Raw genomic sequence first — 19,647 nt, forward strand, 5'->3', positions numbered from 1 at the left:
TTTGGGTTTGAGTTGTTGTATAAGTAAGGCTTTTTTAATTTTGCATTTGTTTATGTTTGTTTCTTTACTTAGTATTTGGATGTTTTCTATGGTTATACTGTGTCTATTTGATTTTCAGTGTTCAAAATGTGTTAAGGTGACTTTTTGTGTTCTTTGAATCTGGTTTCCATTTTTATACTTGTTTCTCCAATATAGAAGTCATGGCAGTTATCAAAGTGTATTTTATAAATAATGTTGGTGTGGTGTTTGTCAGTGTAGTTTTTACATAGTATATAGTTTTGTGTCTGGCTTTTGAATAAATTTGGTATTAACTGGAATGTCATATTTTGTTACTAGTTTTTGCCAAATGTTGGGTATTTTTCTGCTAATGTCGGGAATATATGGTATGCATCAGTATATGATTTTGTGATTTTTTAATTCGTGGGATATATTTACTTTTGTTAGTTGATTTTGCTTTCTGTCTAGGTGTGTGCATATAATGATTTCTATGGTTTGTGGAGGAAACTTGTTGATGTTCATGAAGTATTATTTTATTTTGTCTAATTCGTCATTAGTTTTATCTGATGAGCATAGTTTTATGGCTGTGTTTATTTGGTTTCTAAGTATGTTGAGTTTTTGTTTTGTTTTGAACACTACAAATCAAATAAACACAATATAACCATAGAAAACACCCAAATACTAAATAAAGAAACAAACATAAACAAATGCAAAATTAAAGAAGCCTTACTTACACAACAATTCAAGCCCAAAATAAACCAATACAAAAGAACACCTTTATACCTATATTAATAAAAATATCCAACATCTAAGCATGCCCTTTACATTCCTACACTCAATTACACAACTGCCTTCAAACATGTTGTCAGCTACCAGTCAGTAACCCTTTATTTTTCCATGAATCTGACGATGACCAAAGAAGGTCAAAACGTTGTTTGCTCCTTTACTGGTGCTTTCTCTACCCATACCAGCCTTTTTTAAATATATAATTTTCTATACAAGGGGATTTTCTCATCATCACGGATTATGATTCAAACTAGTTCCTAATGCACATGCATACATATATACCTACCTATTGAGTTGTTTTCAACAACTAAAAAGGTACATATCATTATTAAAGCCATTCCTTCTTACAGCATTATATTTTTATAAGCTGTTTCTTATCTTACAAAAAGTTGCATGCTTACCAGTTTATCAGAATTCACAAACAATGTACACACATCATAATCTGATTAAAAACTTCACTAATGTGTCAGTAAACTCAATTTATAAAAACCAAGACCAAAAGATAAGAATTAGTTGACTTACAGGATTAAATGTACAACAGTTTCTAAATATTAGTTTAAGATCAGATACAAATTCTCCTTCATCCTGATAGAAGTTGAAATGAGTTGGTGATAACTTTTGTTTGACAGTCATCAGGTCCATTGGTTTTGTGATAACTTTGTGATAATTGGGAACCTAATATTAAACAAACAATAAAACTTCAAATTCTGTACACACACACTTTTGCATTTCATTCATTTAAAATTTCAAACAAGCTTTCTCCAATTTTCTATCCACATCCTTAGAAGTGAATAATGCATAATAAACTTTAACTCTACAAAAACAGTTTTCTGTTACAATGATACGAGATCATATCACATAGTCTAAATGAAGCTTTTCCTTCAAAATAATCTTCAGTTAAATCATCTTTATCTTTTTTTCCTTAACATAAAAGTATTGTTAACTAATTACTTTGTTTCAAATTTTGCAGAAAGCTACACAAGGTCTATCTGCATAGCTGTCCCTAATTTAGACAAGAAAGAAGGCAGCTAGTCATCACTACCCACTGCCAACTCTTGGGCTACTCTTTTACCAATGAATAGTGGGGATTGACTGACACATTATAATACCCCCACAGCTGAAAGGATAAGCATGTTTGGTGTGATAGGGATTCAAACCCACAACCCTTATATTACAAGTCGAGTGCCCTAACCACCTGGCCATGCTAGACTCCGTTAACTGATCAGAGATTACAAGTATAGCTTTCAACAAACATTTAAGTGAGTTACAGGCAAATTCTGAAAAAATAAGTCCAGCTTTGGAGACCATAAAACATAAAAAATTCACATGTCATGTGAAAATAAAACTGCTGGTAAGTAGCTATAACATTAAATGATACAGCCAAGTTATCTTGCCTAATTTGGGACATTAGATGCAATTGAATTTAGTGAATAACAAAACAAGATGAATACAAAATATATTTAGATAGTTGTAATATCCTTAGTGGCTGTCACTTGACACTTTATTTGACATCCTGGTAACAGTGTTGAAAAAGTTGATTTTTAACCTAGTTTTTACATGTAGTTTTCTGAAATTTGTAATATCAACTAGTTTCCTGTCTGATTAGAAAGTTCAATATTTCATTACACAGCAGTAATAAAATGGAATTATTAAAATTTAGAGCACTGTAACCTTATAATAAGCAAGATTAACACTGAAACTAAATCTCATCTGATGCATATATTATAATTTCCTTTAAGACTGCCTATTGGAGTGATTTTTGTAAAAGTTAAAGATATTTCACCACAACTAAGTCACATTATTTTTCATAATACTAAAGTCATATTTCTCATCTTTATCATAAACTTCAATAACCAATTATCACCAAACTATTTTCATGTACGCATAATATTAATACTTCTATTCATAAATTCATAAAATTTTAAAACAGCTTAGTAGCCTCATCCCTTCCAGCTCCCAACTATAACTACCCTACTTACTATTCACCCAATCTTTTCTTGAACTCAATTAAATTTTCTTCCTCCACCATCCTTGAAGACAGCTCATTCCCAAAGACAACCACCATGTTTGAAAAGTAATACTGTAAAAACTGCAGATGACTCCTACATTGCCAAAATTTAAATTTATGACCCCTTGTCCTAATTTATTCACTGCTAAACACAAAAACGTTTGATGGTTCTATATTACACTGCACAACAATTTTTTTGAAAAGTTTTACTTCCTTAAAAGTTTTTGCTGACTGTGACAGCTACCTGGTGGGTATGCACAAATACAGTTTTGGTTTTGCTTCATCACATAGGAAATCTGAGAAATAGACAGTTAACTGTTTACTGGCAATAACGTATTTACTTGTATTTATGTTTCTAATACGCTATTAAGTTCAACATAATTAAAAGTGTTTTGCTCCTGATTTTCATTTGTATTCAATGTCTGGTGCATCACGTTGCAGTGTCCAACAGTAGTCAGCAAGCATTGATGGATTCCAGTTGCCCTGATATTGTCTTTCCATTATAGCAATGTCCTGGTGAAACCTTTCACCGTGTTCAGGGAAGAAGTCCAAGTGTGAATGGAGAAAATGAATCTTGAGTGACATGTTGCACTTCATTGTTTTGTATGCTTTGAGAAGTTTGTCCACCAGCTGAATGTAATGTACAGCTCTGTAATTGCCAAGAAAATTGTCAACAATGTCTTTGAAGGCTTTCCAGGCAATCTTTTCCAGCCCAACTAACAGATCTTGGAACTGCTTGTCACTCATAACATGTCTGATCTGAGGGCCAACAAAAAATGCCCTCTTTGATCTTGGCCTCAGTTATTCTTGGGAGTATCTGTCTTAAATAATGAAAACCTTTGCCTTCTTTGTTCATTGCTTTCACAAAATTCTTCATAAGTCCCAATTTTATGTGAAGAGGAGGCAAAAAAATCTTTGCCAGGTCAACAAGTGGTTCATGAACCACATTTTTCTGTTCTGGAACTAACTTTTTATGGAGTGGCCAGCTCTGTCTAGAATAATGTGACTCTTTGGCACGACTGCCCCATTCACAAATGAAACAACAGTACTTTGCATAGCTGAGCTGCAGTCCCAGTAACAGAGCAACAACTTTCAGATCTCTACAGATACTCCAGTTGTACTTGCTGTACTGGATGTGCTTCAGCAACATTTCCATATTCTCGTAGGTTTCTTTCATGTGTGCTTCTTAGCCAACAGGTATTGAAGGGTGAACGTTGTCATTGTGTAACAGAACAGCTTTGAGGCTTAACACTGATGAATCAATAAAGAGACACCACTCTCGCAGGTCATGGTCACAACCCAAAGCAGAGAACAATCCTTTGATGTCAACACAGAAACAGACTGTCAACTTGTGCAAAGAATTTGGTTATATCATCTTGGCGGCTTCGAAAAACAGAAATTTTCGTACCTGGTGACACCATTCCTGCAGTCTCGAACCCAGCAATTCGGCTTTTACTTTTGATAGACCCAAATCTCTGACCAGATCGTTTAATTCTGACTGTGTTATGAGATGTGGATTGCCTGAGGAGTACGGTTCAAAATCCGAATCAATGTCACTGCCAGTTCCCTGCATTGAAGTTTCTTCATCTGGTTCGTTTGAAGTCCATTCTTCTGGTGGTTTGGGAATTGGAAGACTGTCGTCATGTGGCACGGGTCTCATTGCTGAAGGCAGATTAGGGTATTAGAGTATTAAATTGACTTCTTGTTTTTGGCAGAGAAACTAGACACATTAGTCAAACAGAAGTAACAGTCCGTCACGTGGTCTTTCTGTTCTCGCCATATCATTGGGACAAATGGCATTGTCTTTTGTGTGCCTCTGAGCCAAGCTATCAGACAGACAGCACATGTCACACAACAAATGTGAGGCATCCATTCCTGATCTTGATCACCAGTTTTACAGCTGAAGTACAGATGATATGCTTTCTTCACAAGAGCAGAATGTATCGCAGCTGTTACGACATGGACCGACACCAATCGTCCTGTAAAACGTCCATAACATCTAACTTACTTGTCACAGTGCTACTGAGGCAATGCTATATTCTGAAACAATACGTACACACAATAAGGTTTATATTAATCCAATTAGCAGCATCTGTGTATGCAAGCCACATTTATAGCCTGCTGAGACAATGTCAAGCTGGCTATGGCATGCCCAAGCTGCATACTTCCACAGAACAGCTTCCAACCTAGCCTGATTTCATGCCTGGACATGCCCAGGCTGCATAAAACATTGTTCATAGGTCTCTTACAGAAATGAAAATTTTTGGACACAAATATAAGTAAAAACATGACAAAACTGAAGATTTCGATGAAACGGTACGTGATGGGCAAATATGGATGTGATTTTTATGATCAGCAGCCAAGAAACTATAAGGAACACCCAACAGTGTTCAAGAAGCAAAACCTTTGTCATGCAGTGTTATCAATACATGTACTAACCTTAAACAAACAAAAACCCCTCTGACCCTTCTCTCTAGTGAAAACAAATTTAGAGATTTTGTTCTCTCCTCACAAGACAATCCCATCATCCCACATGTTATCCTAGTGACTATTCAGTGAACTTTCTCCAACAATTCAATGTTACTCCTAAGGAATGGAGCCCAAAGCTGTACACAGTACTCTAAATGAGGCCTTATAAGTGATCTATACAGTGAAATAATACTATCACTTGTCTGGTATTTAATATTTCTAAAATTGCTATATAAAATCATATTAGCCTTATCACTAGTTAAAATGCACTGTTTAGATGGCTTAAGTAGTTTTTCGACCCCAACACCAAAATATTTTTTCAACCATGGTATTTAATGTATCCCCATTTAAATCATAAAAATAATTTGAATTATGAAAACCTACATACATCATTTTACATTCTGGATAGTTAAACATCATCTGCCATATATTGAAACAATGCATCAAATGATCTAAATTTCCCCATACTACTGCAGCATCTTTGAAACAATAATATCCCTTGTCTCAAATTCAATATTTCTATAGATGCTACCTATAATTTTATTAGCCCTATTATTAGCTGTTTAGGTAACTTTAGTGATTCTTCTATCACAACATTAAGATATTTTCTTCAATCACAGTTTTTAATATATTCCTATTTAAATTGTAACAATAAATTTAATTGTGAAGACATACATGCATCACCTTACATTCTTGATAGTTAAACATCATCTGCCACATATAGGACCAATGAATCAAATGATTTAAATCTCCCTGTAAATCTGCAGTATCTTTAATACAGTTAGTCATCCCCAAAATCTTAACGTCATCTGCAAACTTCCAAACTTTGTTAGTCATTGTAAAGTTAATGTCATTAATATAAATTACCAAGAGCATAGGAACCAGCACAGAGCCCTGAGACACACCACTTGTAAATGTGATTCAGTGATATCTACTCTCCAGCTAATTTTCTATTCAGTTTAATAACGTTTCTCTCACACCTACAGATTTAATTTGTGTAACAAGTGTTTTGTAAGGCACCTTATCAAACACTTTCTGAAAATCAATGTAAACCAAATCCACATCATTTCCTTCATCAACTCTTGCAGTAACATCAACAAAGAATGTCAAAAGATTTGTTAAATAAGACTTTCCCTTAATGAAATCATGCTCGCTATTTGACACTATAGTAAACTACTTAAAGGTATAAAGCCACTGTTCCTGGAACTACTGTACAGACATATTCTGGCTGTATGCATGTGTTAATAAGTATGTTATGCTAATATCATAGGTTAGATGTGGAGGTCAGCTTAGCTTCAATCATGTACCTATGTTTTGTCTCATTTACAACAGAGCTGATTACAATTTAAATAAGTTAAGCTGGATTCATGGAATTGAATGAAATTAATGTAAAACTTACAGTTCTACTAATGGGTTGGTGAAATGGTGAGCTTGAATCATGGCAAAACAGTTCCAGAAGAATTCTCTCACAACACTGAAAAATAAAAGAAAACACAATGAATGTTTTAGTTGTCAGCTAAAGCAGACTGACTCCACAGGAAAAGTTTCATAATTTACTGCCAGAACTAGCAGAGACTTGCAAAACATTTTCAGTCAAATTAGTATCTTTATTGCAACAGTTGTTCTTTAAATACAGGATTTCTAGATTTATACAAAATAATTCTAACCACACATACTTAAATTAATAAGTGTTTCACTTTTCTCAGGCCTAATATTAGTTATAAAGGATTTATTATTTATAGCCTATATTTAATAAAAAGAAAAATTAACACTGTAACTTGTGTACATTTTTTTGCTTTAGTTTAATTAAGGCTAAACATTACCAAACTTAATACTATCAATAAATAAACTTACAATGTTATTTTATGACCTAATGTTAGACCTTTTTAGAAATTTGGATAAACTTTTAATATGTTGTTGTTCAACTTATCTACTAAAGTATATTTACATTTGCCTTTTATTTACATCCAATGAAATAAAATGTGCATGCATAGTAAGATGAGCATGCATTTTCAGTGCCAAAAAACTGATTACTTTCATAAGAGATTACAAAAATTACTCACCAGCAATGATCGTCCATTCAGGCCAACTAAAGCTTTCCTTTTCGTTCCTCTATATCCCTGTGGTAAAGTTGCATTATTTACATCCAGGCACATAAGACAGGTCCAGTTGTCTCTTTAAAACATCATGAAGTATATTTCAACAGCCATTATAACACTAATATCAAATAAGCATTTTAAAATTTTGTAACTTACAAGTTAACATTTTCTTACTCTGAAACTTTCACTAAATGCTATCTCAGTCCTGATTTGCCCTCTAAGCATTGCTAAAAAACATTTTGTTACAGTGCACCAGTCTTTATACCCCATCAACTTTGTGCTATTTCAGAACATGTTCTGATCATGTGATTACTCTCCACCTATGCTGGCACAGTTAACTCCTACTACTATTCTATAACAATCCTCACTTTCAAGAAATAGCAGGCACAAGCCATAAATATTGGCATCTCATTAGGTAAAAACACTTTCAGAGTAAGAAAATGTTAACTTCCAAAACAGTACTACCTCTGTTCATCCAAAGCTTGGTTCCTACACTGACAAGATAAGATACCTGGTGAAAGTGCATCAGTCTGAAATCAAGCAGAAAGAGACCACACTGAGAGAACAGATGTACTAGAATATGAAAAGAGAACACACCAGTAAGGTACAGCACTATATCTGGAACAGGCATGCTCTTCATCCAGCAATCAGTGCAATAAAACAATTAGCTCAGAACTGAATTAACAAGCACCACTAAAGTCAATAAAAAGACGTACAGCACTTAATCAGTGTATGAAATGCCGCATAACTATAAAATGAATCAGTATGGCACTAACAAACATGGAAGGGCTTTTGTATAAATGAGTATTGTCCCTTATATGTACATGTCAAGGGAAGTGCCTTGGGTTACATCTGATCACAGTACATCCAGTGGAAACCCCTTGTATAAGATAAAGAGATTAGTAAGTGCAGTATGCCCAGGCAAAAAAATCCAGGGGAAGCAACTTGGACACACAGGGTTATAAAAGACATAAATTACTGTTAAGAGTGCAATCATAAGAGTCTTCATAACTAGCCCTCTGTCCATATACACCTCATAACAAACCATTGTAAGAAACAACATTTTCCACTGAACATAGTACTAGTGAGACATAGTATTGTACCAATAAACAAACTAAAAAAAACAAAAAAACATTCATTGGCTAGGGCTATTAAATGTATTTGAATAAGACAAGTGCTGTCGATCTGAGCAAAAACATATAGTGAAAGCATCTTGTATATGACCTACATATCAACAAGTTCAGTCTATGCAGCCAACACTCAGGGGGAAGCACCTTGGATACATACAGTTAGGCCAAGTACAGTCCACCCAGGCTAAAAAACATCCAGGAAAAGCACCTCTTGTCACATTGGATTATGTCAAATACAGTCCATCCAAGAAAAACATCCAGTAAAAGCACCATGCATAATAAATATATGATAAACAAGTGCAGTCTGCACAGACAAAATCATTTGTGAGAAGTACACTGAATACTGAATATTATTATATAATTCATTGTTCTGTACTGTAATGATTAGAGCCCTCTTCTTTTCAAGTAGATACACATGGGTTAGAAAGTTTTATTTTGTTTACAAAACCAACTCTGGAAAAAACCTCCATGGTACACCACTCCAGCAACTGGGAAATGGAAGTGGTAAGGACTCCCTTGCTCCACTAGAAGAGAAGGGACAAATTACACTTGGGAGTGCAGAGGAACAACTCACCATAGACAATGCAATGGATGTCTGAGACTCCCTATTTTGAAAAGCAGATCAACACCATGAGACAATAGGAATGGGCAGACATCCTCATCTTTACTCATGAGACCATGAGGGATGGTCCTATATAAAAGAAACTAGTAACATTTAGTAAAATATGCATACACACCAACAGAAAAGCTGCTGATGGTCTTATAGAAATTCTCTGTCATCAGTAAGCATTATAGAATTTTTCATATCTAATGCAAACATAATATGAAAAACACCTAACAAGGAAAACCCATCACCAGGTGGGATCCTGAAATATGAAATGAATCAATTAAAAATGTATATAAAAAGTAATATGTCAACTTGTGCCAGCCAAAGGTGAAGAGATATATGTAGAAGCACCACAGGATGAAGACAATACCTACCTGAGGAAGACACAGCCAGGTCATGCTAATAATATGTGACAAATGTATTACGAATTGTCCACATCCTTCAAAAGCTGATGAAGGCAAGCAGCTAAAGACGTAGTAAGATAACGAATTGGACATGAAGAAACATTATGCATATGGCAATCTTCCATGCACAAGTCAAAATACACCAGTCGTATGAGTTGACAAACCTAACCAGTGAATCCATCAGGAAACAAATTATGAGACACAGAAGGAATCCTTAGAATAAATAGACAAGTATGATAACATGAAAGGAGCAGAACATGCCATACAACATTTCAGGAAAGGAACTGGATATGAAACTATCCAGAATCAAACAGGAGTACAGGTGGGAAATGGAAGGTAAGGAAATAAGGAGAGATGATGTAGTAGCAGATGTACAGGAAAGGGTGACCCAAACATGGCAGAGGATATCAGAGGAGGAATTGTAAAGGATGCACAATGTAATTATCAGAATGACAATGATCACAAGCATGGAAGAGGAGGAAGATGACTTAAGTGAAAGATGGTACAAGGAACACATAGCAAAGAAGTAAAATGGAAAAACTGGACAGGACATGAAGAACAGAACTGAGACCCAATAATGCAACTCAAAGGTAAGTGGAGGGTGAACAAGACATAAGGAAAAGAAAAGGAGGGAAATAACAGGGAAGGAGAAAACTTTCTTGAAACAGGAAATTGGAAGATGTTCAACAGAGTAGCCCTATAACTGGAAACAGTTTATACAGACAAACCCTGATCAAACAACTAAGTGAAGAACAAGGAAATATGAGGTATCAAAAGTCAGGAGGGGCAGAAGTCACAGCAAGCAGACAAAAGTCTGAAGGAAGACCACTGCCTCTAGTACATATATAAGAAAGTCAAATAAAATGGGGAAGAAAAGACACTACATGAGGGATGAGTCCCAGAAATTATGCAAGGGACTGAACAAAAGCCACACTTGAATATGTGGGTTTGGTGATGACATAATGAATGATGTCCAATCATGGTAGTTAGAGAAAAAAACTAGAACAAGGTAGGGGGTGAGTAATGTTGTTCCAGTGAGAGGCAAGTCAGAAAGCACCATGTCCAAGCTAGCCAATACAGAGCAATGCACATAACATGACAAGGAGGGGTCTGGAAAAGGAAAATGACTGGAGAGGAATATGATCAGAAGGTAGGCATATAGGTGAAGACTCCTTCAATCCTGAATGAATGAACATACTCCAAGAGCTGAAGAGTGTGGAATCAAAAACCAAAAGGAAAGAATTTTGGCATTCCAGTGAGTATCAAACACATCTATATACAATGTTCCATGATGAAAACACACCAATCAAAATACCTACAGAAGAAGGAACCAATCTGTGGGGAGGACCTATATGGGTCAAGATAAACAACTGGCTACCAGATTCATAATACCAGGAATATGACAAGCTAAGATTGCCATGTAGTTGTCATGAGCCCAACAAAGATGATGCAGAGTCTGAAAACACAGAGGTCTGAATTCAATTCCCTCTTGCTTCAGGATATAGATAATGACAGTGAAATCAAAATGAACGATAACCACCCACCCCCTCAAAAGTAGGAAGAAATGATACAGAGTTCAATGAACTGCCAAAAGGTCCAGGATGTTGAAAATGGAGATTAGCTTCCTCTGTGGATCATTAATCAGAAATCTCTTTGAAATCAAAGAAAACTCCCCAACTCACAAAGGAAGCATTAGTAAACAGAAGAGGAGAATGGAGACTGAAATAACCAGTCATTCATAAAAAGGAGAGTCTGAAGACATAATAAGTGATATGATGAGTTGAAAACTATACAACAAGACAAAATATGCAGAGCCAAACTAGAACCAATTAGCAGTGCCTAAAACTGAAAGACGATTCTTGTGGATGAAGCATCTGGAGCATTTGGAATATGAAGATAGGTATCTATCACAACAAATTCACCATTCAGAGTCCCAGGGAAAAAGCTCTGAAGTGAGGAGTAGAAATCCATAGTGAAATGAGGGGGCAGCAGATAAGAGTTCAACATGGACAGGTCTATGATGGATCTCCCATCTCTCAATGAACAGTTACCACCCATGTGACAGCTCTTTTTGTTGTAGGTCTTGAACACGTGATAGATTTACTACTATACATCAACATTAATATTAATATTTGTTTCAGTCAAATATATATTTAAATATGGCATGTAACTTATACTGTTAAATGTGTATTGTGAAATTCCCAGTTATTCACTAAAATGTTTGAAGATCCTTGTGTGTTACAATCAACAATATATATACGTATGTAAACACTAGGATATTGTTAGTACTGTTGTGCAGGCTGAAATTCCTAGAAATTCTCCTCATACCTATAAAGGTAACCAATGCAATGTGTCAAAAGACAGTATATATTACAGTCTGGAAGCTGAAATAGAAACCTATATGTTTTGAGCACATCATGAATAGTCTGGAAGCTACAACTGTCTTTAACAATTATTAATCAGGAACTTCAGATACTGACCAGAGATGATTGTAAATTTCACGTTACAAATCATTTAACTTCAGTGAATTCACATCAGACATTAGTGTTTTTACAAAGATGTTATATAACAACTTCAACTGTGAAAAACTCACATGATCAATGAAAACACAGTTAGCTAGCTCCCTGTTAAGTGAATTGTATCTACATTGATTCAAAATTAATTTGCTCATTATGAACCCTTGATAAAATATCCAGTTTCATACCAGACAGAAAGCTCAATGCTATTTGTAAGTTTGTAAATTTTTTGCACATAAATCATTTTTTGTAATAACAGTTATTAAGAACTGTATTATTGTTTGTATATTAAAAATATATTTATATTAGTAAAGAAAACAGAGTGTATCAATTTTGAAGGGAAATATCATAAATTTGATACATATTAATATTTAATTAACTTCTAAATTTAAATTATCACTTAACCCTGTTTCAGGCTATTTCAAATTGTAATATGTAACATAAGAAATTGGAGGCTCATCTGAGATAAACCGTATGTCTGACAGAGATACTGTATTACAGCATTACACCACTCATGTCTAGTTTTTCACTCTGTGTAACTCGACTTATTATATAAAATAAGAACTGCTACTCTGATTATTTTTATCATGTTCGGATAACGCATAGTTACAAATGAAAACCAAAACTATTAATCCAATTCTGTTAAGCTACAAATTTTTATTATTACCTTCAATCTTTACTTTTTTTTGTCCCTAGCATATTGTTGACAAACAGTAAGTTCTCTTTGAACATTACTCATGCTATCTGGTGTGTTAAGTTACAGATTTTTAGGAAAATATGATGCTTTCAATTATTCAGTGGTGAGAATTCAACTGTTTCTACAAAATATTCATGAATAACAAATAGTGCTGTACCCTCGGAAACTGTTAAAGGTACTACATTATTGGCTACTGTCAATGAGAATTCTATATTGCAAATTTTTTATTTATTTAAACTTACCTCCTAATTACTGATATTATACACTATGATCCATATTTTTCTTTATACTGGTTTTTACTAACTGTCACTGGTGATATTCTACCAGCTTACTGTTAATATCGCTTATTAATAAAATACAGCCCAAGCTGTACCACATATCACAATATTTAGTGTTATAAGCAATGCTTAGTTATGTATATTTTGTTTTATAATAAAAATAAAAGAATAACAATAAGTACAGAAATAAACAAAAAAGAAAAACTCACCAAAACTGTGTACATTTGTTTTATCACTGTATTGCCATGGGTTACTGAAATAACTGAACTGTTCATTTTGACATCTCTCAAATCTTTCCTACATATATGTACATTAAGCTCAGTACACTTAGAGTACTATGACTACTAACAATGGGAGATTTTTATTAATGTGCTAAAATTGGTAAGATCAAAATAATTTATTTAATGGTAATAGCCTATCTAACTGTCCCTGATATTTATCTCTAAAAAAATCCCTGATGTTTCCATGATCCATGGGAAGCATATGTGTGAAAGATCATTCAAGTTGACCTACAATACAATATCATAAATGTGCAGGTAATTATTAAAACTGACATACAATACAGTACTAACTTTTAAATCAAAAGTTTTTCTATGTTTAAGTTATAAAAACAAAACAATTCTTTGTTTGTTTGTTTGTCCACAAATTTTGTAGGGTTATACAACTAACTAAAAGGCATGTTTTAGAGTGATTATTAACCCAGTCCCACTCACCTTTAGCCACATCCACACCATAACTATGTTTGTTCAGCTAATGACTCCACAGTCTTGTACCATTGTTTATTTATAAAAATTCTTATTGTGAGTTTCTCTTGAATTTTTGGTTTTCTTGAACATTTTTAAGTTCTATTGAAAATATCAATAACTGGCAACCACAGCACATTTAGACCCTTAAAGTGGTTGGGATATATCTGTTTTTCTTATGTTGGAGTAAAATAACCAAGAAATATATTTATTTTGGCCCAGGAAGAATGAATTTATAATGTAATCTATCAAGAATCTGACAGAATGCCAATGGACGCTGGGGCTGTAGAGAAAGATGAGTACAAAATGAAATAGAATACAGAAAAGGAATTTTAACACCATTTCTATAATACTGAATAAAGTAGGTGTGAAATAAATTATTTTGATAGATTTACTATTACATATTTACTTAAATATTAACGTTTGTTTCAGTTAAATACATATTTAGAAATGCACATAACTTTTCTGTTTGTTATTATTGGGAAATGATTTGACTAGGGGGTGCATTGTTATCAAACCCAAAATGGTTAGCAAGCCACTTACTGTTTGATCTAAGGATGATGTTGTTACTGAGAAGAATCCCAATATGTTTCTTTTATGTATTTTGACTCAAGCTCAGGTTTAGAAATTAAGCTAAGAACAAATGATAGGCATATGTTCACAAAACATTACAGATTTGTCACAGACACTTTTTTTAATCTGATGGGGATCTCGTGAATAATTATCCAACTAACAATTCCTTGGTGAGTGACAATGATGGACATGATGGATATGGTTTACTTGGTAAAGTTCTATTTGCTAGAAGTAACTTGATTGCTGAGCAGAAAAAAGGAACTGCAGAACCCTTCAATATTTAAATTTGACTTTCAAAAGATAAACTGGTAAAAGTTACAAATGGTTATTTATTCAAAAATGATGTGCTTATGAGAAAATAGAGGCCTCCAAACATGCCACCTTCAAAGGACTGGGCTAAATAGTTATTCTCAAAGTATATTGTTCTGAAATACTGAAAGTTACCTGTGAACTCCCCATGGGAGGTCATTTAGGTGTAAACAAAACATGACAAAATTATGAGATATTTATTTTGACTAAAAATTAGGTAAGATGTTTCTTAGTTTGTAAAACTTGTTGTATGTTAGTTGGCCAGAAAACCTATTCAGAAAATTCCTGTTGCTCCTTTGGAACCTATCCCAACTTTCAAAGAACTCTTCAATTATGTAATTGTGTTGGGTCTTTACCCAAAAGATAACATCTTTGCTGATGCACTTTCATGTGATATGTAATTTTATGATCATAAAGTTATTTGGATTGATTATGTTACATACCGTCATGATTACCAAAGTTGTATAATTATTTGACAATGTATTTCATATATATATAATCTTAGTTAAAAACTGTCCAACTCCAATTTTCAATTCTCTAAGGAGAAAGGTGTGTGTGATCAATTTACTATTATATATTTATTTTAATATTGATGGTTATTTCACTTAAATATATATTTAGAAATGCATGTAAATTATACTGTTAAGTTTCTATTGAAAAATTGATTGTATCAGTAAAACTTTAATAAAAACATATTTTTCAAGGTTGTTAAGATCATGCATGTTAATCTTATACATGTAATTAATGAGTTTTTAAGATATTTTTATGATATGAAAAGCATCTTAAGTAAAACCCTAGATACAGAAAATTGCAACTCACACTAACATACAACCGTAATTTTTCAACATTGCAATTTTAAATTTCTACACGAATCTTTATATCCTAGCATCTTAAAATCTTCTTTAGGTTTGCCCTTTGTTAAGATGCCTATGGTTTCTTATGGCACCTTAATCTCTTCCTTAGGATTACCCATGGCTTCCTGTGGCATATTTTGCTCTTCTTTAAAATTGCCTCTACTTTCTTATTGCATTTTAAGTAATTCATTAGGATTACCCTTGGCTTCTTATGGCCTCTAAAGCTCTTTATTAAACTTGCCCATGGTTTCTTTTGGCATCTTTAGCTCTTCCCTAGGATTGTCCATGATTTCTTATGAAATGCACAGCTTAATAGTAAATTTTTCACATTATTATGCTTATAAATAAACAAACTGTGAATCTTCCACCATTTTGAATTGCCATGTCTATTTTACTAACTTGAATTGATGTTTATTATAACTATAATTATTACTGATTTCAATATTTATATATATATATATATATATATATATATATATATATATATATATATTGTACTTTTCATTAATATTTTTTTTTGCAAACAGGTGAGGGAATGCCATATAAAAATACTTCCTCTAACTTAGACAAAATTCATCTAACTTGAAGTGATACAGACAGCTAGAAAAAATTTAATAAATGTTCACTAACAACTCAATAATTTTGGTTTCTTTAAACATTTACATTTCTAAATTATTTATATCACATCAAACTAAATTCTAGGTTATTAAATATGTTAATGAAGAGCTAAAAATAACAAGAGAATTTTTAAAGATCTTCTAATTGGTCATTTTATTGAGTTAAAATAAAGATGTTGCCATAGCAACACTTAAACACTTCTTTGCAATGGCACCCCATTATAGAGTTGAAATAAAGAAATTGTCATAGTAACAATCAACTAATTATTTTTTTATATGTGTTTTCTGTAGTTTTCTTTCCATTTCATAAGTTGATACAATAAAAATACAATGAAATGATTTAGTTTAAAATCCTTTATAGTTTAAAAGCATTCTTATTCAAAATCATTCATAATTTAAAAACATTCCATAGTCTAATATAATTTGTAGCTTAAAAGCATTCACAGTTAAACAATTCAGTACCTTACCTTGGAGTAGAAGTAAGAGATGGAACGTGACACCTTAGGTGGTATACACGTGGACATGAACCACAACAAAGTAGTTCACCACCATCATGACATACTGCACACCAATCTTCAAATGTGTCATCACTACTACTCTCTGCACTGTCGTCATCAATGATAATACAGTTGTTATTAACAGGTCCATTTGATGCTTGTTCTTGTTTGTCTCGAGTTTCACACTGAGACATTTCTGGATGGTTAAAAGGGATTTCCTTGTTTGGTGTGAAGCTAACATTGTCTGTTTCTTGTAGAATTCTGCATTTCGAGTCTCTTGACACTGGCAAACCTTTTTTGCTACCACTATTTAGTAAACTTACGACAGAAATATCACCAATATCACATGATTTGCTTCTAGCCAATGAAGCTGAAGATATGACCACAGTCTCTTGGCAACTGATGTTTTGTGAACTTTCAAAAGGAATGTCGCAAGATTTGCTCCTAGCCAATAAAGTTTGAGGTACACATAAAACTCCTTCATTTCTATTATCTTGTACATCTTCAACAGGCTTATCATAAAATTTGCTACTACCCAATAAAGTGAGTGAATTTTTCATACTGTTTAGTTTTCCAACCAAATCATTTTTTTGTTTCATTTCTTCATGACTATTTCCTTCCATATTTTTCATTTCATCTGTCTTTTCTGTGATGGACTTTGGAGTTTTCACTTCACCCGGGACATGTACAGAGCCATCACTTCCTGTAATGGATATAATTATAGGGCAAACCTGTGATGTTAAGGGCACAGGACTATGATTGCTACATTCCTGGATTTCTGGATTCAAAGTTGCTGTGTTGAAAACCTGATCAATGTATGAAACAAAATTAACCATAATATGACACCTAAGAAAAATCCATTAAATTAAAAAATTTAGAGATCAGTATACTTATGATATAAACATTTTCTTAAACCAACAAATAGCTATTCACAATAAAATAATGAATACAGAAGACCTGATGCAAAAGGCAACAAGATTAAATCACTCAAGAAATACTCTTCTAGAAGAAATACTTATTAATAATTAAATTGTAAAATCAATGAAAATTAACAAAACTGATTATCAGGGTTGCTCCCATAATATTCTAGAACTACTATAAACTAATTTTTAGTTAAACTGTAAAACATATTTCTTCATTAGATCAAGTTCTGAACACAAGAGAACTGCTATGAGATTAAGGGCACATGGAAATAAGTTCTACTTATCACAACTTCTTTTGATAAAACTGTCAAATTTTCTTCTAATCTACTTTTAATACTTTTAAATATAATTGAAGTGAAACAATTTTGCAGTCTATTATTAAGAAATTTAAAAAATTATAATCAGAACAAAATTACAATTGGTGTCTTTAAAATAATTTTTCAAAAAATCTCATGACTTATAACTTAGCTTCAAACAAGTTACCTTCAAAACAATTAAAATTGAAAGGAGATATTGCTAATAATGAATGAAGATAATGGAGAATACATTTTTATTAAAAGAAGTTTTGAACATTTCAGAACACATGTATCCCATCTTTGGGGAAATCTGAAAATTATGCTTTACAAATGTCTTTGGACCTAAATGTTAACATTTTCCTAAACCTAAAATGTATTTCAAACAGGCACTTATCTCTTCCCCTCACAAAAAGCTTTCTCAGCTTGTACTACCTTTTGGTGGCACAAAGTTTTGTTTGTTTCTAGCCTTGCTACTCCCATTTATTACTGCATACTAATATGTAAGTAATCATGCAAAAATCCTCCACCAATAGAAGTGTGACACTGCCCCGATCATAATCTAATCATGCATGTGTTAATCATTTTGAGATTGGTTACAATTAACCAATCCAAATATGGGCTATATGACAGAAGGATAGTACCTATTGGAAATATATATTCAGTTTAGGAAAATATTAACTTCCAAATGATATCTTAACTCTTCTCATGAAAAGCTAGAATACTACATTGAACTTACAGAAGTTCAGTGAGATGAACCCCGATTAGGAAGCATCCAAAGGAAGTCAATGAGGTGTGGTAAGTGAAATATTTGCAGAGTACTAAGTGTATACATATTTAAAGCTTTTTGAGAACTATATTTTATTTTATTTGTTAACGTATATAATATACAGTATGGAGAAAGCAGCAGGTTGAACATTTTATAGAAAAAAAAAACATGGAAACTCCAAGATTGACTTCATCTTAGTGAAAAAACATCAGTTACATTGTTTGGTGCCATGAAGTTAATTGTCTTGGATGATTTTGCCAAATATATTAGATAAGGAACAAAAATAAGTTCTATAAGGATTAATAACAAAGTACATGTTATTTATAGTCTGATGGAATATTCCACATGTTTATAGAATATTCCACTCATTTCAATCAAGTTAAAAGAACTTATTTTAAAAGAAGATCTGCTAAACATCTTGAATAATCAGAAAAATACTAAAAATTGTGTATATAATTTTCCCTACACTTGGTTTGGTTTGTTTTGAATTTTGCACAACACTACTTCTGGGCTTTCTGTGCTAGCCATCCCTAATTTAGCAGTGTAAGACAAGAGGGAAGGCAGCTAGTCATCACCACTCACTGACAACTTTTGGGCTACTCTTTCACCAACGAATAGTGGGATTGTCCGTCACATTATAACGCTCCCACGGCTGAAAGGGTGAGCAGATGAGGCAGTTGACAGGATAAATTAGGGAGGAATTAAGAATAGAATAAGGTAAAATAAGTACACATTAGCTGTATATGTAGACTTATAATGCAGTACTAAGTGAGTAGATAAGGCTACTGCTGGGGGTTTAGGTAGGACATATAACAGATAATAAAGAACTCTTACAATAAAAATAAAGAGCAGATAGCTTGTTCTAATTGTTGAATTAAAGGCAATAAGGCAAAAAATTGTAGACATGTGCCAAAAACAGAGAGCATAAAAGTCCTAGTGGTTGGAACTTTCAGAGGAAGATTCACAAGAAATAATAATAGAAGCTCAGACACTGCTAGGGACTCAAAAACCATAATTCCGGTCAGAATTATGAAATGAAATTAGAAGTTGTTCTTGCTACTCTTTTACCAACGAAAAG

The 19,647-nt window shown here is 33.2% G+C and overlaps 1 protein-coding gene across 1 annotated transcript in view; it reads right to left on the bottom strand.

Moving 5' to 3' along the window:
• The window catches only part of LOC143238873 (E3 ubiquitin-protein ligase TRIM33-like), a 94,860-nt gene that overhangs the window by 2,995 nt on the left and 72,218 nt on the right, over positions 1-19,647 (bottom strand). Inside the window, exons 11-14 of the mRNA XM_076479478.1 lie at positions 16,555-17,390; positions 7,324-7,435; positions 6,660-6,734; positions 1,306-1,458 (exon numbers count right to left, since the gene is read on the bottom strand). Coding sequence (XP_076335593.1) covers positions 1,306-1,458; positions 6,660-6,734; positions 7,324-7,435; positions 16,555-17,390 — 1,176 coding nt within the window. The remainder of the gene's footprint in view (positions 1-1,305; positions 1,459-6,659; positions 6,735-7,323; positions 7,436-16,554; positions 17,391-19,647) is intronic.

This window comes from Tachypleus tridentatus, chromosome 13 (genome assembly GCF_004210375.1).
Source record: "Tachypleus tridentatus isolate NWPU-2018 chromosome 13, ASM421037v1, whole genome shotgun sequence".
Lineage (NCBI taxonomy): Eukaryota > Metazoa > Arthropoda > Merostomata > Xiphosura > Limulidae > Tachypleus > Tachypleus tridentatus.